General features: G+C 38.9%; 1 protein-coding gene across 5 annotated transcripts; it reads right to left on the reverse strand.

Moving 5' to 3' along the window:
• Positions 1-3,830: 3,830 nt before the first annotated feature.
• LOC105226845 (sodium-dependent transporter bedraggled) lies at positions 3,831-24,323 on the reverse strand. Of its 5 annotated transcripts, none has more exons than XM_011205937.4 (8): positions 24,114-24,323; positions 9,194-10,153; positions 7,775-9,126; positions 7,534-7,698; positions 6,997-7,279; positions 6,158-6,936; positions 4,679-4,926; positions 3,831-4,600 (listed from the first exon to the last, which is right to left on the reverse strand). In XM_011205937.4, the coding sequence occupies exons 2-8, from the start codon at positions 10,083-10,085 to the stop codon at positions 4,006-4,008; spliced, it is 4,314 nt and encodes a 1,437-aa protein (XP_011204239.2). In that variant the 5' UTR covers positions 10,086-10,153; positions 24,114-24,323; the 3' UTR covers positions 3,831-4,005. The 5 variants fall into 5 exon arrangements, with proteins under 5 accessions (XP_011204239.2, XP_049317840.1, XP_049317842.1 ...); XM_049461883.1 differs by lacking the exon at positions 24,114-24,323 and adding an exon at positions 19,681-19,791; XM_049461885.1 differs by lacking the exon at positions 24,114-24,323 and adding an exon at positions 19,553-19,664.
• Positions 24,324-24,497: the final 174 nt, after the last annotated feature.

The following is a 24,497-nucleotide window of genomic DNA, read 5'->3' on the forward strand; positions in this document are numbered from 1 at the left end:
ATAAATACAGGAGAAAACAAATAGAAGATCAGACACCGTTTTTATTGCGATCGAGGGATTAAGTTTTAAGTGTTATTGTTGGTAATAATGCGAGCATAAAAAAGGCGCAATCATACACGGAGCACGATGCACACATGCTGCACATAACTGACAAACACACACATACACCATCAGGGAGTAATGCCGAATAGAACGTGCCCTTAACAAAGAGGCAACTACTTTGTGACAATTTGTAACAGTCAGCAACGGAATTGGCGTTTTTGTTGTAGGTTGTGCGCATGTGAAAACCGTGTTGCATATGCGTTTCGTTTTCATAGTGGCATGTTATTAGTGTCCGAATGCGCTAATGTTCTAGAAGAGGATATTTGCGATGTTGGAGGAAATAGTTCGACACATCTTGGAATATAAAGAAATTCCATTGGACCACACGAGAAGTGCCTAATTTTGTAGGAAATTCTGTTCGGGGATACCTAGGACTATGTTAAGAGCGTGCTATGTACTTAAGAAATACCCCAGCTGGGCATTCGCTTAGAAAATGTTCCAGCATCTCATCATCTTCCATGCATACTCTACATTCCGTCGATTCCACATTTCATATTTCCCGAAGGTGTGATCTTAAGGATAGGTGCCCTGTGATCGCCCCAAACAGTAATACTAAGCTTACTTTTGCCTAGAAGTAGAAGCCTTTTGGCCCACCATCAACTCTACCCTAAAGTAACTTTGTCATATGGCCTGTCTTGCTTTTGTTCTAAGACCTGAGGTGTTCCTGTAGCGTCCATTGCTTCAAACAATGAAGGAGCTGAATGGCCTAGAGCAGGTTGGGGCAATTGATCCCTACAGTAATTTAGTATCCGTTTGGCCTTGAAGTAGGAGCTTTTTGTTCTGTACACCATCAATACGACCCCAAAGTAACTTCGTCGTATAGTCTGTATTGCTTGTGTTCCAAGACCTGAGGTGTTCCTGTAGGCTCCATCCTTTAAAGGAGCTGAATGGCCCACGGCAAATTGGGGGAATTGTGTGTCCAGCTGCCTCTGAGCGGACCAACATGTCCGTATTTTATTTTTCTTCTATTTCCACAAGACCAGATATCCAACAGACCGGATATCCAAAAGGATGTCTTATTTTAAGACACGTCAGCAGATTGGGATTACAATTCAACGATTACCGTAAGGCTGCCAAGAGGTAGAAGAGAAAGACACTACTGCACATCTTCTATGGGTGGTTGTATGAGGTAGTTTTTGTCCCGCTGGTTAATTAGCCTCCAAAAGACCTATGTGTTGTTAGACATTAACCCTACTTACCTTCCAAAAGATTTCTCGTAATAGCTTCACTAAGCAGCGAATTGCCAAGCAAACGATGTGGACTAAATACTAAAGTTAGCAAAATAGAGTTCTAAATGGACAGCATAACTTAGGTATCTCGACAGGAAAGTTCTAAGCTTTGAGCGTGTTTCTAAAAAAAATCTTTCTGCAAACTCTAAAAACCATTCCAACAATACCTAAAAACTGCTAAGGCTCTCTTATCGTTTCAGAAAATCAAGGAATATATATTGAAAACAGAAGCAGAAGCTCGGAGAATTGGATCCAGAAAGATGTTAAGCTGATAGTTTAAAGAATGACAGCAGCATTGAGAACTGCGAACTTTCAAATGTCTAGTCATTCTAATCTAAAGATATAAACCGCTTTTTCCAGTATTGTTGTTCAGCTGTGGGGTAATGATATTATCGCAGAGTAAAAAGGATTTAAACTTGCGAATTGGAACTGTATACAGTCTCTAAGTAACTACACACTACGGAAAATACCGTCCCGTTTTTTGAGCAACTTACAACAGTTCAATCTTCAGCATGGCACAGAGAAAGGTCCTTGAAAAAATAAGCTGTACAAGTCATTTTCTGTTAACGTTCTATAGCTGACTCTATGGAATGCAAGGTAATCCCATCGACGTGAACTGTAACGACGCTGTAACGACAGCTCAGAGATGGATTGGTGATGCAGGCCTGTAATCATCAATTCCAAGGAAGGGAACAGTGTCTGCCATTAATCGAAGAAAAAGCGTCAAGTTAGAGGCAATAGAACTTAGAGTCAAAACAACACCGTCTAGTATTGATTGACATAAATTTTAACAACAAATAGACTTGGAAAACTTCAGAGCAGCCAATAGCCCACTTACTCATTTTCTAGTCGATATAGAGGGGACAAATGAGAAGACTACAGTATATGTTAGTAAAGTCGACAGGCCGCTACACAGCACCCATAAGAGCGGCCGATAATAAGAATCATATATTTAACAATTTCATTGACCCCATTTACAGGACATTGTTCACGGCGTCAAGTCCTTTTAGCTTTGTTAGAGGTATGACAGTGCAAATAATTTTGTCTTTTCGCAATTTGGCGCCTTCTCCATCTGATCTCTCCAACGGATTGGATGTCTTCCTCTTCCTTTGCTTCCAACGGCGGGTATTGCCTCCAAAACTTTCAGAGCTGAAGTCTTTTCATCCATACGGACGACGCGACCTAGCCAGCGTAGCCGCAGTTTCTTAATTCGCTGAACTATGTCAATATTTATTTTATTTATCTCGTATAGCTCATCGTTCCATCGAATGCGATATTCGGCATTGCCAATGCGCAAAGTTTCATAAATCTGCCGCAAAACCTTTCTCTTGAAAACTCGTAACGTCAACTGATAAGATGTTGCCATCGTACATGCCTCTACACTATATGGCAGGCTAGGAATAATGATTGACTTATAGGGTTTGGTCTTTGTTCATCTCAATTGCCTATTGCCTGGATCTCGAGACTGACGTTGTTGTTGGTGTTGATGCTGGTTCCAAAATAAACGAAATTATTTACGAGTTCGAATTTAAAGCTGCCAACAGTGACGTGGGAGACAAGTCGTTTGTGCGACGACTGTTTTTTTGATGGCAGCTCGAATTATTTCTTCTAGCAGTAGATTGAAAAAGTCGCATGAAAAGGAGCCCCCTTCTCTGTAACCTCGTCTGGTATCGGATTGGCTGGGAGAGGCCCTTCCCGATCCTGACGGAGCTTCTGGTATTGATCAACGTCAGTTTTCACAGCCGTATGTTTTCCGCGAACTAGTCCCTCAGTTTTTGAGATAACGAACTGCAATGTTGCACAAGTCTTTTTTCCTCCAAAAAGCAGCGCATTTGTCGGAGCCGCCGATATCGGAGGACAAACGGAAAGATTGGTATAAAGTGATTGTATGGAAAGCTCTTTCATTTGACCTCCTTCCTCTTCAAGAGGGTTATTGTCTCCGAAGAAATTGTCGAGATCGAGTCACTATAGCATATACATACATACATAGCTGCCATACAAACTGACCGATCAAAATGCAACCGAAGTTACCGTTTTTACTTCTTTCTTCTAAGATCGATTTGCAAATATATTAGCAGTTCTCAGCTCTCTAATAGACTTTATGGCCTACTTCACACAATTATTTTATACATATGTATTATAACAGTATCTAAGTTAGCACACTGCCATAGAACATGTGCTCGTGTGTGTGTGTGCTGAATTAATTTGTTGGTGAGCAATTTATAATTAAATCTTCTCACAAAATCAGGCCTCTTAGATGTGGGTACCCACTTGAGTTAAGGGTGTGAAAGCATTAATACACACACACGCATACAACTAATGTAATTAAAGCTCAAAAGAAGGTGTCAAAGGACAATAGACACAGATACACACAGTTACTAACACATAGCCAACGCACTCAATGACTGGCTAATTGGAAAATGTACTCTAATGGAGAGCATGATGGAGACAATTTCAATAGAAAATTAAAATCGAAAATTCGAAAAATTTAAAAATGCAAATATTTCGACAATTAGTATTTATTTATTATTTATTACTTGTATTATTTATCATAATTATTTATTACACTCATACGCTTTTAATATATATAACTATTTACATACATAGTACACGCAAAAACACATTTAGTTACTTTGCTTATTTCACCTCCACTCTTCCTCACTTTTCTTTTCTTTTAAATCACAGATGTATTACTTCCGCTGCCGTTGGCGTCCTCGTCGTGCGACGACGCCGCAGCTGCTGTGAATGCTGCGCTGCGCGCCATAGGCGCTGCATTCGTCACCAGATTCTCAATCGAACGGAACGACGAATAATTATTCGCTGAGAGCTCGCAGAGTTCGGGCGTCGAGGGCGACACAACCGCCACGGTGTCGGGACGCATCTGTGCAGTCGCATGCGAAGTTGAGCGCAGCACGGTGACCACATCGTCCGCGGTGTAGGGTGCACCACGTAGATTGCGCTGTCCGGCATCCGCGGTGAGTGCGCGTTGACTACGCACACCGCTGCCGCCAATTGTGTGATGTTGTTGGTGTTGCTGTTTAACAGTAAACTTACGGCCGAGCGACAGTGAGCGCTGCAGTTGCTCGCCCGAGCTGCACGGGAAAGTTTGCTGTTGATCGGATGTTGTGAGCGCCGTATTTGTAATCGGTATGTCGGCGCTGGTGTAATGTGGCGCAGCTTCTTCGTGTGTATGTAGCGATGTAGTGGGCTGATTACTTTCCGAGTCGATGGTGAGTATGGGGCGTGCGCGACTGCGATCGCCGAGTACACTAAGCATACGAATTAAGGGAGAAATAACGGTACATTAGTACAAGTTCGTAATCAAATTGAAATTGTTTTGTAATTACCGGCGTACACTGCGTCGTATGCTTTGTCGTAGTATCTTGGCGAAACGCGCGCCAGTCGCTGTGGTGTACGATGGTGGTGGCGTATATTTCGGCGGCGCATCATCTTGTGCCTGATATGAGTTGAGTTCGAGATTTCCAACGGCGCCATTGCCACCGCCACGTCCATAGTCGCTTCTACTGCGATCAGTTAAGGAACTGTTGCGTATTTCACGTAAACTTTCGCCGGGACGATAGAGTAGTTGGATGCGCTGCAAAGGTGGGGGAGAGAATATTTAATGGTGTTTAGAAAATTTTCGAAAATCAGACGGAAAATATGTTGTTTATTTGTTGTACACAGAAAATTTTCTACCAAAGCTCTTGTGACTGTAAAATTTTTCAAAAATTCTAGGTGAGCTTCAGGAGCACTAAGAACCATGCCAACGGTTGCAGTTAGTAGGTTACTCAACCGGCCACCAATTGACATTGCAATGGAAAGCTCTGCAGCGAAAAAAGGTGCAAGATTTATGGTGCTGAGGTAATCTTCCACCAGAACCCTCGGACATGGCTCGAGAGGAAAGGAATCGGTAGATTAAGATATCCCATTTCCTTACGCTTTATGTGGGAGAGAAGGTTTCAGTTTCGGAAAACAGCTGATAAGCTGTACAATTCGCTGGACTACCAAACCAACTCTTGAAAGTCTTTAAAAACGACACACAATGAAATTTCTGAAAGGGTTAACAGACGGAACAGGGTGAGACGGTTCATATGTAAGGGAGCCGAAGGTAAACACGCAAGCTTTCTCCTTACATGGTCTCGAAAAGACTGAGGGACGGTTGTTGGCCTAGTCATAGGTTGCAACTTATTGGCATCACATGCGAACCGTATGGGCATTATTAACGATGACATATGTACATATGTAAAAAGTGCTGAAATTAGATATGTATATGAGAGACGCTGGAGCACCTCCTTTACTTATGTCAGGCCTTATCTACAGTTCGGCTTAGATATCTAGAAGCTTCAAGGGACTGAAGGAAGTATGAGAATTAGATTTAAAGTCTCTAACAGACACTGGAGCACCTCCTCTGCTTATGTGCGCCCGTATCTAAGGTTCAGCTTAGACATCCAGGAACTTCACAGTTTAGGGGAGTGAAGGAAGTATGAGAATTAGATATGAAGTCTCTACTAAACTTCGGAAAAAGCTTTGCCCTCCTACACGACGTGAAGCTCGGTATTAATTACAAAGCTCCATCTTCGAAACTCGCTACCATGATCTATTTCATTTATATGAGGGAAATTTTGATGATATAGTGTGAGACCACTAGTCGGGGAAGGAAGAACCCTTAGTTGTTTATAGTTTTCTCGAAAAAGTTTTGGATGGAAAAATGTGATATCACTATTATCATTCTTTGAAGTTATCGCTGGAGGATTTTATATTTTTTGAACCATCATAATCAACCCCTCATAGATTCTTATAACCACCAGTTGATGAATAACACTTACATCCAATATATCCGGCGGTCCATTTGTTAAATATCGATAAATCTGTATAATCGCTGTAACCGGTATTAGTAGTAAGAAACCAATTTGCACTGAAGCTGCCACTTTCCTGGCCCAGTAGGTGAAATACGACTTTCCACGCCAATAATAGAACTGATTCGAGAACGATGACTTATAGCTGACCACCGAGAGTGTTATCAAACCAATCGGCAGTAAAACATTCCATGCCAAGGCGACGAACGCGGACAGAGAGTTCGTAAACTTCAATTTATTCACCAAATCATCACCATTATATGGGCGTCCGCGTATCAAGAATACACCAAATATCTGCGCCGTCCATAGTATAGCCACAAACCATGAGCCGCCTAGCACCAAGTCCATATAATATAGTATGGAAATGCCGATTTCGGTTGTGAAGGGTACACCCAAGAGCATGGCAGTAACGCAACTTAATAAAACTGCGCTAATTGAATTACCCAATGCGCTGGCAATGGGTTTCCACATGGCGCACAATTGTGATATGCCCAACAAGGCTAAGGAGCCGAAAATTACAGCGGCCCAAATCCACGAGAGGTTCACACGTGCGACTATAAATGTGGCGGGCAGGATTTCGCTGATGAAACGTAAAGCTTGATAGCCGCTTTCTTGAAGCGTTAGCTGTCGTCGATATGACTCTCCAATAAAACTGGAGTAATGTGGCATCCATTTCGCTGGTATCGAAATGATATTCAAGTTGGTTATGGCCTCTGTCGCGAAGACGGACTTTGACGATTCCAGCGATTCTATTGTATAAGCAAAGTATGTTATTTGTATGACATTTTTTAAATAGATTTCCGACTTACCAAACGAACCCGGCACATAAATGTAGGAATGCTGATTCAATATAAGGACACAAAGTTGTCCCATCATTGCTGCCATAGTGAGACTGAAGAATGTAAGCGTTATGGCAAAGATACAATCGCGTCTTAACGATATTTCACTGCGACTAGGCGGATGTCCACGGCTTGTGATCGAGATTACTGAAGAGCCAAGTAAGCCCCAGGTTAGGAAAACTTCCTGTGCAGCAGCAACCCACATTTTGGAATTTTCAAAGAAGTCACTGAAGTCGGTGCTGCTCAAGGCGGTCTATGGCGAAAAATAGTAAATGTTATGCATATGATTTATTAAAAGATTAGTTCGGGTCCGAGCCACAGACCATTTCGAAAGCATTTTGTAAAGATCTTTAGGAGACAGTTTTTACAGAATACAGATTGCAAAGCACAGGTGTGCGCCTTAAGTCTGCGCTTTTGAACTTGACCGAATTCATGCAAACTTCTGCCGATCGTAAGATAATTTGCAGATCTCGTCGGAAACTTTCAAAGAAAACCTCCTTTATTTACCTGTAATCTTACGGGATCCACGATGAAGAGTAGTTTACAAATCACGCATGCCAAAGCGCCGATTGGCACAAGGATGAGGGGAAAGACCGCATTACCGAATGATTTCAGACCTTTGCACAAAACTAGGAATACAAAAACCCAAATTAGGGTCAGATTGAAGGCCAACTGTAATTAAAGTTAAAAAAAAAATTATTAGTTAAAACTGAAAAACCGAACAAAATTTGCTGCGCAACCCACTCACCCGATTACTCACACGAAAACGTACATTACCACCATCGGCCGGTTTCAACAGGTGCAAACGCTGCAACACAACAATATTAAAATAATCAGTAATGCTTTCGGTTATATTCGCAGAGCCATTTGTGCCGCGCCGATAGGGGTTAATCGATTCCTGCCACATGTAACCGTCCTGTCCTTTGTGCGGAAATGTGTCACGCAGATAGATTAGCACCCAACCGATGGCGACGGTCGAATAAATGGCAATGAAGCATTGCACCAACACCAAAGCAATACCGATGCCACGACATATAGGACTGATCTTCCACATTGACACCGGACCGGCCTTAATCCGTGAGCCCAAACACATGTGCAACAGGAAAAGCGGTATGCCAAAAAGTACGGAGAGTAAAAAGAATTGCAAAACAAAGTTGCCGCCATACTCCACGGTCAACACCGCAAAGCGTGACATATTAAATAGACCCACGGTACAACAGAGTAGTGCGAAAGCGCGACTACACATATGCGGCCACTCCTTATCGCTGTCCTGCGCGCTTGCGTGTGTTGTGTTATTATGATCCGCATCCGTTTGTTCGTAACGACCGTTTGTGACGAGTGTCATAGCCGCGTTGTGACCACCATTGGTTGATGGCGTGGTCGAGGCGGAGTCTGTGCTGGATACGATGGTGATGGGACTGGAATTGCGCGACGTATGCGCTGAACTCCCGTCGGAACCCACCAAGAAGTTGGAGTGGCGCTCGTCGGCAGCATGTGTGGCGTTACGCGCTTGACGCGCCGCTGTGGTAATTGCAGGCGCGCTCTGCGGCCGCTGATTGTTGCCAGCTGGGCCGAAGCTGTGATTGCCTTCTAATATATCAGGCCGTACGGAGAGTACAGGCGGTTGACCCGCTGCGCGCCGTCCAAACTGGCGTGGTCTATTCACCAAAGTGCTGCTGGTGTTGTCGTTTTGTAGTAATAAATTATTAAAAATATCTTCTTGCGTCAGCATTTCAGTGCGACTGTTGGTGCTGGTGGTGCTCAGCCGATTCTGTGAGTGACAACGTCTGAGCTCGGGTCGCAAAGGTAAAGTGTCTGCTGCCGCTGTTGCATACGTTGCCGACGTCTCGTCATTTTGTGTGCTAATACTGTGATGTTCTGTGAAATCCGTGAGACGCGCAGCGCCCAAGTCATCATTACCGGCTAAAGCTTTAACGTCGTGATGTGCGTCGTATGTTGGCTCCGTCCAAGGTGGTGGGTCTGTGGACTGCAAATTTGTGCGCTCATAGTTATCCTCGGTTATGAAGAGTTCATTGAAAGCCTCCTCGCTGGGCAGGCGTGTAACTTCACGCGGTGTGTCCTCCAATCGCTCCATTAGATCTGAAAGTGGTGCAATAGTTGCTATTTGAGTTATATAAATAAACTAAGGAATTATATTTGCACCTACCCTCGTACAACTTCTCTTTCGGCGAGGTAATTGTGCGTCTCAGTAGCTGACCGCGTTCTATGCTGCCACCTACGACGCTTTCCTCCTCATGCTGCTCTCGCTCGGCATTCAGTTGTGTACTCTTTTTACGACTCATCGGCAACGAACGGTTACGTTGTCGTGTAGTTAGACGTTTCGGGCTTGGCGTACGCGCCAATTCCGTCGAACTCTTATCGTCCTCATCGTTATTACTAAAACTATAATCATCCATCTCTTCTAGATAATTATCTAAATCCAATAAACAGTCTTCGACTTTAGTCTCCAATGAGTTGGTCGCGGCTAGCGGCGTCGCACCATGTATATCCAAAATCGTGTCGAGCTCATTGAGCACACGTGTCGCATCGTCGGGCGTACAGTCGCTCGTATCTGTTGAACGTATGGATTCGTTTTCGAGATCACTGCCATCCCACGAGGAATCAGTCGGTGTGCGTTCGTGTGGGAAAACATCCTCACGTCTTATATCGTGCAACTGTTCCATCTCCATCGAGACCGTTGTATCGTTACTATTACTTATTTGTGGAAATATATCCAAACTACTAATTTGAAAGCTATTCTTTGCGCTTCCTAAGCTACCCTCAGCTAAATCTATTGCAGCATTATCATAGTTAAGCGTATTCAAGCGCGATAAACTTCTCGCTGTCTTCACGTCTCTCAATTGCGCGCTCTCATTCCCCAAAGCGTGCGTATGCTCCGCATCAGTCTCCACTACTGCGCAGTTCTTGGCCGACAAGAAACGTCGTGGAAGACTAGAAAATGGTCGGGAGCGATAGGAGGTGCGTGACTTTTCGCCATCTGTTAGGCGATCACGTTCTTCTGTTGTTGTGCTGTTGCCAGCATTGCTTGCTTTGAACATAACTTTCTCCTTATTGTAGTTGTAGTGTGCCTTTTCACCGCCAACACTGCCTCCGTATGCTATTCAAACTGCAAATGTGAAAGAAGAAAAAAGTGAAGTTAGGAAACATGTCAGTGCAATAGCGCCAAAGCCCGTGTAGATTTATTTATTTAGTATATATACACACACACACAAACAAATATGTAAATATTGCAGTTAAATAGTCTGTGCAAATACATTGGCGACCGCTTGCAATAATGCGCTGCCGTCCAGCTCATATTTCATGTTCGAATGAGTCTTTCCGCGTCGCTTGACTGCCTCACTGACGCGCCGTCTTATCGGCTGTTAGCGCCGCGCTTGGCACATAACTGGCGGATGTCTTATTCAGGTGTTAAATGCTTGTTGTTGCTGAAAGCAGTGGTCTTGTGAAATTTGAGTAGAATATGAAAATTCGATAGCCGTTTTGAATTTCCAAGCCCAGCGAGCCTCCTATGACGGCAATGACCCACATTGTTTTGGGTTTTTTTATGTGCGATTTTATTACTCATACTATTGGCGCCAGAACGCGTTGTGAGCAGGTGTCTTTGAAGTGGTTGAATAGAACATTTAAGTATGCCGGTTTACTGGACAATAATTAAATAATAAGAACAGGCTTCCTGCAGATTCTACATAGGACATGGTGCTCTACTCCGTTGAGCTCCGTTTCTTGTGAAATTGCTTCATACCACGGAAGCCAAGTTCTACAGGTGCTAATTTTCCTAAGCAAATTTAAGGTATGTCCATGTCTGAAGCTTCCGCACGTGGACTGCTACATGGAGTCCTCTGTGAAGCCATGGATAAGAAGAACTCCTGTTCAATGAGATGCCTGAAGGTATGGGCTTACAAGTATTTAAGTCTTGATCTCCCAAAGACGGGACAGTCAAGAAGGAAGTGTTGAGTTGTTTCCACCTCATCTTCTTCCATATAACTTTTTGAAATGGCGTCTGATAAGATTCCCAACCTTCAGCATGGACGCAATAGGGCAATGACCTGTTAAAAGCCCCACAACGAGAGTGAGGCTAGCCTTACTGAGGGCAAAGAGATCACTAGATCTTCTGCGATCGAAAATGGACCAAAGGGCTTTTGCCATAGCGCATGGTGACGCAGAACTGGCCAAGATTCCGTGAAGCCCAACTATCTAGTAGTAGAATGCAAAAGGATATGGGGACACCAACTCGCTGCCATTCAACCGATAGCGGTTCTAGGGTGCCTTTTCATCCATAGCTCATCAGCTTTGCAATTTCCTGTGATTCCACTATGGCTCGGCACTCATACCAGTCTTATCATAAAGACTCTCGATGCTATTGATAGCGAGGTCAGGCACTCCCCGCACATCCCTGAACGTACTGTAAATGCGTTCAAGGCTAGTATCGCTCCTCGCTATCTAAGTGAATGGTCACTTATCTGAAAGAGGCTGCACTCCGGAGCAGCAGATCTACTGTTACCTTAATGGCTACAATCTGAGCTTGTAAGACACTACAATGGTCAGAAATCTGATGTTAGAGTTGATAAAGAGCTCCCGACAGTAAACCCCTCCACCAACCTTCTCCCAAGCTTTAACCCAATAGAGATATACTGAGACAGGAATAAAGGGACGTCCAACTTACTCAGGATATGATTTTCACTCGCACTTTCAAAAACATGAGTATTGGGCATCTCTTTATCTCAGACTGAGGTTTGAGATTAGTTTCAGTAGCACACGTGTGATCATGTTCTCTTCTGTTGTTTTCTCGATAAATGCTGCTTAAAACCTCAAATCTCAAACTAGGACAAGAAGGCTTAGCTATATATAACTATAACTTTCGATATATTCTCCACTTGTAGATAATTTTTTAAGTCATTTAGTGCTCGTTCAGAGAGAGTGCATAGTTCAGAAAGAGACTAATGCGTAAGCTCAGATAAGCTTTCAAAAGTGCGTATAAACTCGTTTTATTTTTAACTCACCGCTTATCAGCGCGCTTTTATTTGTTTACTTGCCTTCAAAATAATCTATTTTTGATTCCATTGAAACTACTTGTTGGTCATTGGAAAATGCCTTACCGTAAAGTTCATAGATTTTTGAATTAAATGATTATTGGCGGAAGGAACTAGGTTATAGGGTCACAGAGAGCTTTAACAAAAGTGAAATGTTTTATAGAAAATCATACTAACTCAGTTTTTTGTCAGATGGGACCTGATAACAAATTTTGAGTAAAGTAAGAGAGTTAAAAAGTGACAAGCGAAAAAAATTCGGGTTTTTTACCCACCCTAATATTAAATTTTTTATTTTAATTAACATTTTTTTTTTATTATTATTATTATATACATTTCTTCCTTCTTCTCATGTGGCACCTTTATACAAATGTGTCTTATACTCTTGCTCATTTGCATTTGGAATGGCACGGAGAGGTCAAATAATTTAGTGATCGACAGAATTAGCGGTACATTGCGGAAAATCGTGTGCAGCTAATACAAAGGCATACATACAAACATTTATACTTGCCCATAAATATGTCGGCTGCTACTTAACATAAACAATGAAAGTTGCAATGAGCAACAACAAAAATGGCAATAAGCTAATAAACTTTTTTTAGCACAAATATAGTAATAATGCGAACTGTAGCAAACAAGCGAATGGAAAACGTACAACAAAAGCAAAAAAACAAAAACCCAACACACGCAGGTTATAATAAACAAGAAATTGTTTACCTGCGTAGATACATACATATGTATATACTATATATGTGTTGTATATTTTTGTAATAAAAATACATGTGGCAGGTGTGTTATTGTTTTTGTAAAGAAAGAGATAAATTTTTAATTTAATTTATTTTTATATAATTGTTATTTCTTTTTAATTTTATAGCTTTTATGACTTTTTTAGTTTTATTATTTTTTAGTTTTAATATTTTTTAATTTTGTTTTCAGCGTGTGTCGTTTTAGATATGCCTAAACATTCGCGAACTATTTTCCCAGTTTTTGGGATATCTTTTCGAAATCTTGCACACGTGCTTCTTTTCCTAAGTAGCTGCTCGGACTACTATAGCATATAGCTGCCATACAAACTCACCAATCAAACTCAAGTTCTTGAATGGAAAACTTATTTGCTTCACAAGACATCTTCACGAAATTCAGCCAGGATTATTATTTGAGGCAATAATGCAATCTCAGAAGAAATTGTGCACATCTGATCTACAGCCTTTAGCTCCTATAAAAACTCACCCTACAAAATCAAGATAAAAATATTTTTATACGCGTTTATGCTATAAAAATGCAGCTGTGAAGGGTATTATAGCTTTGATGCAGTATTCTTTTATTCAATTTAAACATTTTTTTGTATTATAATTTTTTTTAAATTATATTTAAATTTTTTAAATTTTATTATTATTTTTTGCACCTGGGAAGAGCATTATATGTATGTAGCTTTGTTGCAGCATTATTTATTATTATTTTAATTTTTTTTTAATTATTTTTTTACTTTTATTTTTTTATATATTTTTTTTAAACTTTTTTTATTTATTTTTTTTAAATTTTGCTATTTTTATTTTTTTAAATTTTTACTTTTATTTTTAAAAAATTATTTTATTTAAAAGATTTTTTTTAATTTAAGAGTATTATATGAACATACATAGCTGTGGTGCAGCATTATTTATTATTATTATTTTTTAATTGTTTATTATTTTTATAATTTTTTATTTAATTTATTTTTTTTTAATTTTTTTTTAATTTTTTTTTTAAATTATTTTTATTGTTTTTTGTGGTGCAGCATTATTTATTATTAATTTTTTTAAATTTTTGTATTTACTTTATTATTATTTTTTTAATTATTTTTTTTTTATTTTAAAAAATTTTTTCTGTTACTTTTTTTATGTTATTTTATATTGTTTTTGCACTTGTGGGTATTATATGTAGCTTTGGTGGAGCATTATTTTATTTTTGTTTTTTTTTAATTTTTGATTATTTTTATTATATATTTTTTTTAATTGATTTTTTTTTTTAATTTTTTAATTTTTTTTTTTAATTTTTTATTATTTTATTTTGTTTTTTGCACCTGTGAACATATGTATGTAAATATGTACCTTTGGTGCAGAAATATTTTTAATTTTTTGTTGTTAGTTTTTATTATTTTTTTAATATTTTTATTTTTTTTTAATTTTTATTAATTTTTTTTTTTTAATTTTTCAATTTTTTATTGTTGTTTGCACCTGTGTAGACTATTATATGGCTTTGATGCAGCATTATTTATTTTTACTTTTTTTATGTAATTTTTTTTTTATTTATTTTGAATTTTTTATTACTTTTTTAATTGAAAAAAATTAGTTTGTTTATATTTTTTTTTTAATTTTTTTTTACAGCAAACATATTGTGTTTCACTCATCGGCAAGCGGGCGCTTGAGTTTGTAGAATTAGCAATATTTACAAATATCAGGTATGAATGGAGAGCATATACTTGAAGACTGTATATATTATGTATATTCATATACATATGTATGTACTTTTGTGTTTTATGTATTTGATGTACATACATACATTTGTAGGCTCATTCACGCGCTTGTTCATACGGCATGCCTTGGACAGCCTTAATGAGTGCCACATATGTACTTGTATGTAGCTTCCTTTACGCCAAACTATTCTACACTTTAAACGCAATAAGCAACATTTTTAATTAGCTACCATATAGTACCATTTTACGATTGCACAAGTTGTACTACGAAAAAGAAGCAAAACAACAACAACAACAAATTGAAAAAAATAATGAATGTAACACGGAAATTCGAGTTATTTACTGAAGCGTGATCCACGTTGCTTGTTATTATTATTGCTGTTGTTGTCGCTGGTGGTGGTGTTATTGGGTTTTTGAGCGTGTATTTCAAGGGGGGCGTCTACCACAGTCATACATGTGCATAAATATGTATTACACATACATACATATGTACATACATGATGATGGGCAATAATTTTTATGCGTTCAACACTTTGGAGGCGCACAATATGATAATAAATTCATTTTACGCGTTCACTTATCTATCAGACACACATATTTACATATATACTGTACGTGCACAACACACTGCTCACTGTTTGCTAAAAAACGTTAAAAAATATAAATAAAATTGCTTTAAAAACTGCTCAAACACTCACGACACTGAACTAGTTAAAAAAAAAAAAACAAAAATAACACAGACAATAACTACAAAATAACTGTTAAATTTATCGCTTATTATTTTTGTTATTTTGTTTTTTATTTCAGTAAAACAGTTAAAATTTCAGCTGTTTACATTCAAATTGTTGAATACCGAATTGCGCTAAGAACGCTTGAAAACTTGAAAAGTTGCTTTGAGCCAAGCGCTGACTATAATAACAACTAAGCTGGGCAGCGTTTAGTGGCCGTCAACGTCTCACGTTTGCCAGACTAGCAATACGCGCTGATCTCGTAGTCCCAATGAGCGTTATAACGTCGTGGTATTGGTGCGCGGCGGCAGGCACAACAGCAGAGCGAAGTCACACACACAACACATATACATACATACATATTTGGTGTGTATATGCTGTCCGTAAGCGTGTTTACAGTCATAACGTAGCACGTAAGCAACGTAACGTAAGCGCTACGTTACTCTCTTTTAAACATTTGTTTGTATGTGTGTGTGCGCTTAAGCGCGCGTTAGTTGGGTTTTTTACATGTGTGTGCGCGCAGCAACTGCCTGTGTGCGAACGTAAGTATGTGTGTGTGAAGAAACCAGTCTTCGCTTGGCATTGTTGCAGAACTACAAACATGAATCGCTTGGAATTGCAGGTAATAATCAAGAAAAGTTCACCCTTTACACTGCGGCCGGCCGCGCGTTTGCAGGCGCAGCGAACGAGTAGTAAACGCTTGCAAGTTCTTAGCCAGTAGGCGTATAGCGCGCGTGCACAGTGCGCGCTAAAATGTTCATGTAGTCCTAAATATTAATCTTTTGCGGCTTTGTTCAGCTCGCGTTGACATTTATTTGACTCATAACTTGTCTCCGCTTTGACTCATGGCTTGGCAACGCATGTGTCGTAAAGCCGCCGGTTTGACGTTTGGTCTCTAATGATTAGGCTCGCTTTTACACACACAAATTTTTGGTTTAACCGGTTTCGTGTTGCTAATTTCCGCTTTTTTCGAGCTGGTATGTTCGATTAGACCTTCGCTAGCGGCGAGCGAGGTCTTTTTGGTAGTAATATTGCGCTTCCTGCTTCATGAGCCTACCAAAATTTGGCACGGAGAGCAATAAGACGTTGATAAAATGTAACGTAACAGTGAATATAACGGTTTTGGAATGCAAGTCTATCCCTTGTAAGCATGATCCAAGGAAGTGTCTCGTGTAACAAAACAGTAAATATAAGGGAACTGAAGTATTGGACTATCCGTTGTAAGCAGTGTAATGATCCAAGGAAGTGGCGCTTTCAAATGTTTGTTTCATGTCTTAGACTAAGGCTGGAACACTACTTCACAAGCGCAAGACTGAGACAATTACCAAGGTTCCATGGACTAACCACTTATATTCCACATATGTTTATGATAACCGTCCGTTAGTAAAAATTTAGCTTTTTTGTAAGCCGGACGAGGTCATTGCATAGAGGAATACTGACATTGGAAGAGTGTCAAACCTTGGACCTTTTACATCCACATATATGGTATCAGTCCGTTAGTAGAAATTGAGCTTTTTGTAAGCTGGACATTGATGAGGTCGGTTATTTATCGGACAGCCCTTTTACATCCACATGTATGGTATCCATCCGTTAGTAAGAATTGAACTTTTGGTAAGCCGGACGAGGTCATTGCATAGAGGAATACTGACATTGGAAGAGCGTCGAATCTTGGGACCATTTATTATATATAATGGCCGATATCTGTGTAATGTCATTAAGCTCAGCGAAACTTCTCAGCCATATAAATAGCTAAATTACCAACATCGGAAAGGTGAGATTACCGATTCTTTCGTTTCCGCGACAAACGTCGCTTCGTAAACGTCCGAATGGATTCAGGTTTTTAGCCGACCAAGCACTGGCAACTCTACAGGATTCCTCAAATTATTTGATGTACACCTTCGTTGATCAGAATACCTACGTTCTCGAATACGAGAAATTGATTGAAATCCAACCCCATCCCAAGACTTTTAACCAGCGTCTGGAAACTTGGCCCGCTTCTACAGGGTTAATTACAAGAAAAATTGTTTATTTTTATCAATCCGGTTTAAATTTGATTATTTAGTATAAAACGACTTTAAGGTGAGTTTGCTAGTTTTTTACTCTGGAACTTACCGAAAATTAACTTTAATAAGCGGTGGACTCATTAAAGGCTCTTAAGAGGGTTGATATATACTTGTATTATAAACCAAAACCGAATCACCTAGGCAACTAACGAATCAAGTTAGACCAGAATGCATAACTCAAAGGTGGGAAAAATATGCCAACGCCAAGCATTATGGCCGCCGCACAATTTTGTGAGTCACTTTAGCACCTTTTGTAAGTTTCGACATGTACAGATGTATGCGTTCTTTAACACACACACATACCATAGGTGTATATACATATACTATATGTATATATGTATGTATGTACATATACTTTCAAATATATGTATGTTTGTGTTACGGTGGCGGTTATTGTCGCTGCATGCGCGGTGTGCAACATAAATGTCATACAGAATGCATATGCGGCTAATGGCCTGGTAGTCAGGCAGGCAGGCAGGCAAGTAGACAGACAAACGGGACAGACACAGAGTCAAATAGACAGCCAAGCAGAGTTCAGTGAAACGCATTTAGATAAAAAAGAAATATATGCTTACTAAATACGAACACATGCACGTAAATCCGAGCACGCATACATAGCTACTCACATACATACATATATACACATATATAGTATGCATATTGGTGTACTTATTGCCTGAGAAAGGAACTTATAAGTGCAAAGGCAAGAGATAAGAACAAGAGCGGTAAAATGTTGGTATGTGCACACATACACACACTGAGAGTGTTTATGTACCTATACATATGTATGTATGTATGTACATTTATGTGTTTTGAGTCACTCAATTCCGTGATTTCGAATATTGAAAGGTTTCGGATATAACGTACCTTTCGGGATTTCCCATTCTTGCTACATATTTAGAATATACATACATACATATGTATATTATTTTTACGCGATCCCGAAATTTGAATACCTACGTTCGGGACTACAAAAAATCATAAAATTAACCACAAAAATGCTCGAAATAATATATCATGCAAGCGAATAACTAAATTACTATTTTCGGGATCCCGAAATTTGAATGCACCCCGGTTGCTGCACTTTCATATGTAGATTTGCCTATATGTTAAGCAGTTGTACAACATACAACAGATATTTTACAATCTAATAAATTTCCGGGATGCCGAAACTCAATCCCGTTTTCTTCGGGAATTTTGCATTTTTATACATTTTTTTTGCTTATATGTTACGTAATTATAAAACTTACAACAGCGATTTTACAACACAATATGTTTTCGGGATGCCGAAACTCAATCCCGTTTTCTTCGGGAATTTTGCATTTTTATACATTTTTTTTGCTTATATGTTACGTAATTATAAAACTTACAACAGCGATTTTACAACACAATATGTTTTCGGGATCCCGAAACTCAATCCCGTTTTTTCGGGATTGTTGTATTTATGTATGTATATATTCTTATCTGTTAAAAAGTTGTAATACTTACAACAGCGATTTTACAACACAATAAGTTTTCGGGATTCCGAAACACTAACCCGTTTTTCCGGTTGTTCGATTTACATACTTTAATACATATGTATGTATATGTATGTATATTCTTGTCTATATGTTACGTAATTATAAAACTTACAACAGCGATTTTACAACACAATATGTTTTCGGGATCCCGAAACTCAATCCCGTTTTTTCGGGATTGTTGTATTTATATATTCTCAAATTGCCTATACTGTGTGCCGTTAATGTAACATTAACTTCCTATTAAAAGTAACAGTAAATCTATAAAGATATGTAATATATACATATGTAAGTATGTATGTACATTCATACATATTGTATATTTGTATATAGTGAGGCATTTGTGAGATACTTAGGTATATAGTACAATAATATTATATTTGTGTGCCTGTGACATGGCTGCCCATCATATCAATACTTTTTGCTGCACATATCACTGCGTTGCACCACATTCCCGTTCCATATCATCATTTCATTTCATTTCATTTCATGCATTTTGATTTGATTTCACTCAGCAGTGCATTGAGCATTTCACTAAGATCACTTACGGCTTGAAAATGCATTTTTAGCATATACATACACATGTACATACATATCTATCTGATGAGGCACGTGTATATATTACATTGTATGTATGTATGTACATACATATATACATATATTTATATTTGCATGTACATATGTACATATATATGTATGTATATATTTAAGCAGTCACCACGTTGTTTATTTATTTATCTGTAATTTCTGCGGCTACTCGCTGCTTATTTAGTATAATTGTTTTAATTTTTCTGTTCACAATATCATTTGCATTTTTTACAAAATAACATTTCACAATTTCATTACCACACTTGAGCATTGACTTTTAGGCGAACTTAGTCACTGACCGTCAGCACGTTACTTAAGCGTTCGCCAAACACCTGGCTTTGTGGCATATTTAGCAAAGACTTGTGCGAGCAATTTTTCAACTACACACGCACACACACACATACATACAATTATACATGTTATATGCATTTGAATGTTGTACGTTTGTTTGTATGTATGTATATTTATATGCATTATAGAGTAGTTACTGCCTATTTGGAGACAACACGTTGGTTGCTATAGCGATTGGTGTGTCGGCGCACAACGAAAAATTGCCAACAACCAATTAATTGCGACAAGTGGGGTTAGCGGTGCATATGTATACATAAACATACTACATATGTACATATGCATAACTAACGTGTCATATACCAACTTGTTTAAATACGCTAAGCTATTAGTCGGCTATATAGTGTTATTTACTGCACCTACAAAATTCGAATTTGTTTGTATTGAGGAACTTGTGCTTATTTCTAAAAATACAATGCGACATCAAATGCAACATTCAATAAAAGGCAACAACAACAACAACAACAATATTGTCGTAATATTTTATGCACATTTTTAATTTGACGAAATTTACACTCTTGAACTCAATTAAATGTAGTTAAGCGCTAGACTGCGAAATTCAAATGCTACAAATGCAAAACAACAAAAACAACAACAAATATATAAAAAAAAACCAAAGGAAACGTGTAAAAACTTCGACTGTACCAAAGCTATAATACCCTTTGGAAAAAAAAAATATTTCATCGCTCAGTTTGTATGGCAGCTATATGCTATAATGATTCGATCAGAACAACTTCTTTGGAAATTACAGGATTGTCTCAGATAATAATTTGTGCCAAATTTCCTGATGATATCTCGTAAAATAAAAAACTTTTTCATACAAGCACTTGATTCCGATCGCTCAGTTTATTAGGCAACTATATGCTATAGTGAGCCGATATCGGCGCTTTCGACAAATGAGCAGCTTCTTAGGGAGAAAAGAACATATGCAAAGTTTCAGGTCGTTATCTCAAAAACTAAGCGACTAATTCGCATACGTACAGACAGCCACATGGAGTTGGTTCGCAGAGTCATCGAGTCAACACATCAAGCGGATCATTTCAATATATATAAATATGTATATATACTTTATACAATCTCCGACGTTTCCTTCCGTGTGTCACAAACTTCGTGGCAGCCATAATTTATCCTGTACAGGGTATAAAAACAATCACAACAACCAAGTAATGGTATGTCATCACTATCGCTGGGCAACACACAATTCCGCTATTCATCAATAGTGACTTTTTATTAAATTAAATACTTTGGCGAACACTTTGCGATATATAAAGCCGTATGTATGGTACATACAAACATACTCATAGGAATATGTACGTGTGTAACACTATTTTTAGTTAGAAAGTAAATTAGATTTGCAATTGAAAATTACCAAGTATAATTTAATAATGTGTTTTTTCGCTGGCCATTTTTTCACTTGAAAATGAACAGGGTTGTGTAGTTGGGTTTTTTGCTTAAGGAGTGAATGCATTTTATCTACTCTTCAAAAACTTCTTCCTTTTATTATACTTCCTTTTCATTTCATTTTCCATCATTTCAAATTAGTAAATCGGTCAAATTTTACAATTACTGTCTTTCAAATTCGCTATAAAGAGTAACCGAATGTTGTTGATGTAGCGTCAGAAAACATTCCTGTTCTAGGCCGAGTTCACAGTCCTTGGCCGGATAAAAATCAGGGTACGTTCCATTTACTTAGACCCGACGGTCATGGGGACCTAAGATTGACAGTATCTTACTTAGTCCAATAAGGACATCAGATGAAACTGAACTGTGAAAGTGTAGATCCTTTCGGTACAAAAAGAGCAACACTTCTAATAGTGTTAGCCCTTTGGTATGTAATGGAATGCCTTTGCCATGTGAGGCTTCTCAGAACAACCATAAACCGTACAGAGATCCATGTACTTGGAAACGAAATGTCGGAGACCCTATAAAATATGTGAACATATGTATACTTGTACGAGTATATACATATGTCCCACAGTTTTTGACAATCGATCTGTTGGGAAATTGGACAAGATATCTTCACAATAGATTTGATAGAGTCTTAAACCAATTCAATTGCTATTTACTTAAACCTTAAGAAAGCTCGATAAAAATGATTCTAAAAACTTACTCAGCCAAACAGTGTTAGATCACTGAAATAACAGCCTTTGGCCGGATAAAATCCGAACATACAAGTAGAAACGACTGTTTTGGCAGGTGTTGGGGTAAAGACAAAGAAGCGTTCTTCGATATGGTTGCTTGATTGTAGTGAGACGGAGACGAAGAAGCTTCAGACGTGTAAAAATACTGCGCGATTACAGGATGCCTTTGATTTCTTCGGTTGAACATTGCTTCCGGTCAAGGAATATAATTAAATTCTTCCCAAGCAGTTTCTGCTAGGAATTTTCCGCAGAAACCAACACTGCAATCGTCTGTTTGAAGCGGACCACATCCTAGAAACATCAAGAGTTTTTTCCATGTTTGCGTCGACGACATCGATCAGTACGCCAACGAGACCTCGGACGCGGCTAACTTTAGACACGTAATGACTGCCATTCACAGTGGAGCCATTAACAACTGCACCAACTTCCTCTCAATAAATAGCGTACGTGAAGTCAAACAACAACACTTTGCAGACGAAGAGTTCAAGAAGCTAGACTGACCGTTGGGCAAATTGGTTCTGGACACTCTTCTTTGTTGGCGTAGACAACGCTTCCGTGGTTATAGTCGAGTTTACAACAGCACGCTAGTCGTTCTTCCTCTTCGCTGTTCGCTCTGGATACTGAAGCAGGTTAAACCGCGACTTATCCAGAATCGATCCCGACAAACTAAATACATATCTATATGTTCAGCGTGCAATGAGTTCCCGTATACACTCTAACCCCCTCTTTGCATTTTCGGCGAACCCTAATCTTTTAACACTCCTCTATGATCTTATATGATCCGATACCGTCAAAACAGCACGTTTCCTCGGCCTACCATGAGAACTCTTCGATGGCAATTAACTTAAATGTTGAATTTGGGAGTATATAACCGCTACAAGAACAACAAGAAGTGAACATATTTCAGGCTCTTTAGGCCAAACTGAGTAAATAAGTAGGGAATTCTCGATGAAGTTAATTTTCGTTAAGGAATGTCGGAATGGATCCGCATTTCTACCCAGCCGAGAACTGTCAACTCAATAGGTTAGGTTAGGTTAATCTGGTAGGCCAATAAGCCACGCATAGACCAGTTTGGTCCTTTGTGATACCAGATGGAGTTCAATTCCTAAGTCCAAGAGGAGTAGTCATCCTTTAGGATGTTTTATTTGACCCTGCGGCGTCACTATCGAGACCTCCTTCAATGTATCATACCGTGGGGACCCCAGATGCTTACAGTGTAGTCTTGCCAATGCGGGACAAGTGCACAAGAGATGCTACATTGCTTCCCTCGTGCCCTGCTCTAGACATTTCCTGCAGTCTTCTCCTCTTGTCAACTCGATAGCATGAAAAAAAATTGTTTAGGAAATATTTTGCTTCGCTCCAACAACAAATAAGTTTCAGTTAAGTCTGCGTTGAACAATGTTGGCTGTGGAAGTGACCACACTGGAGTGGAAAACTATGTTTGTTAAGATAAGCGATCGTTAAGTGAAAAACCTACTTGGAACACCGACCTATTTTGCGTATGGATAAGGCAACGAGTGCTTTTCAACCTTACAAACATGCGTTGCTGCATATAATCCAATGAAAGCAGACGTCTAAGAACTGCATGTGTACATACAAACATTTTATACATACATATGTACTTGCATACATATGTATGTATGTACATAACTATATATATATATGTATGCATGTATTGTTATACATATGTATTTGCATATTTGTGTGCGCTGAGTAAATTGCAACTATCTTCGCTATCACTCGGCTACTTAATACTTACATATGTACATACTCATATGCAAACATACTTACATATATACATACGTGCAAAGATACATAAATATATATGTACATACATACATGTATGTTTGTTGGTACATCATTAGCCGCTTTCGATGCTCCGCTTGCACTGAAGATGTACTCACACAATATCACAAACACACGGTCGCACGCACACACATACAGCTGCATCACTTTCAGCTACTCAGATACATGGTGGTTTTCATTAAGCAACCGTATTACCAAGAACATCTGAATGCCGAATTTCGAATTGTTTTGTCTTTTGCACGATTCTGGTTTCACTCTCCTACACCGCTCTCACTTGCGCCCCCTTCTTTCAGCACTAATTGGTATACTCAACGTTTTTATCTCTACTATTTTCAATATATTCATTAGTAGATATTTGTTGAATAAAACAGAAAAAAAACAAGAATTTTTGCTCACTTTGTAAACTTTGGAGAAATTGTGGTACATATCACATGTACCTACTTAGGTACATAAAATCTGTATATAAATGTATATATGCACGTTTGTATGTCTTCTATATGTACTTGCACAGACACTGGACCGACCAACCGACCGACCGTCGTACCGATCTTTTACGCTATTACCACGAGTACGTGCTCTTTTGGCGAGTGAAGATTCCAAACTGAAGCAACGCAAACGAACGTGAAGGCGAATAGTCGCCAAACTGACGAGATATCAAGAGACAAACGTTTGTGCTCTCAGACACCAATTGCATTTTCACAATGCTCTCTTCATACGCCTGCTGGTCGCTAGTAGCATGCGCATGTGATCGCTAGATCCAGAGCTAGAGCTAACTTTATA

This window comes from Bactrocera dorsalis, unplaced genomic scaffold, assembly GCF_023373825.1.
Source record: "Bactrocera dorsalis isolate Fly_Bdor unplaced genomic scaffold, ASM2337382v1 BdCtg153, whole genome shotgun sequence".
Lineage (NCBI taxonomy): Eukaryota > Metazoa > Arthropoda > Insecta > Diptera > Tephritidae > Bactrocera > Bactrocera dorsalis.

Coding starts and splice junctions, on each gene's coding strand:
- LOC105226845 (XM_011205937.4), bottom strand. CDS start 10,085: ATGTTCAAAGCAAGCAATGCTGGCAACAGCACAACAACAGAAGAACGT. Junction 7,280..7,533: donor TGGATCCCGTAAGATTACAG/GTAAATAAAGGA, acceptor TTTTCGCCATAG/ACCGCCTTGAGCAGCACCGA. Junction 4,927..6,157: donor GACCGCCGGATATATTGGAT/GTAAGTGTTATT, acceptor CCACCTTTGCAG/CGCATCCAACTACTCTATCG.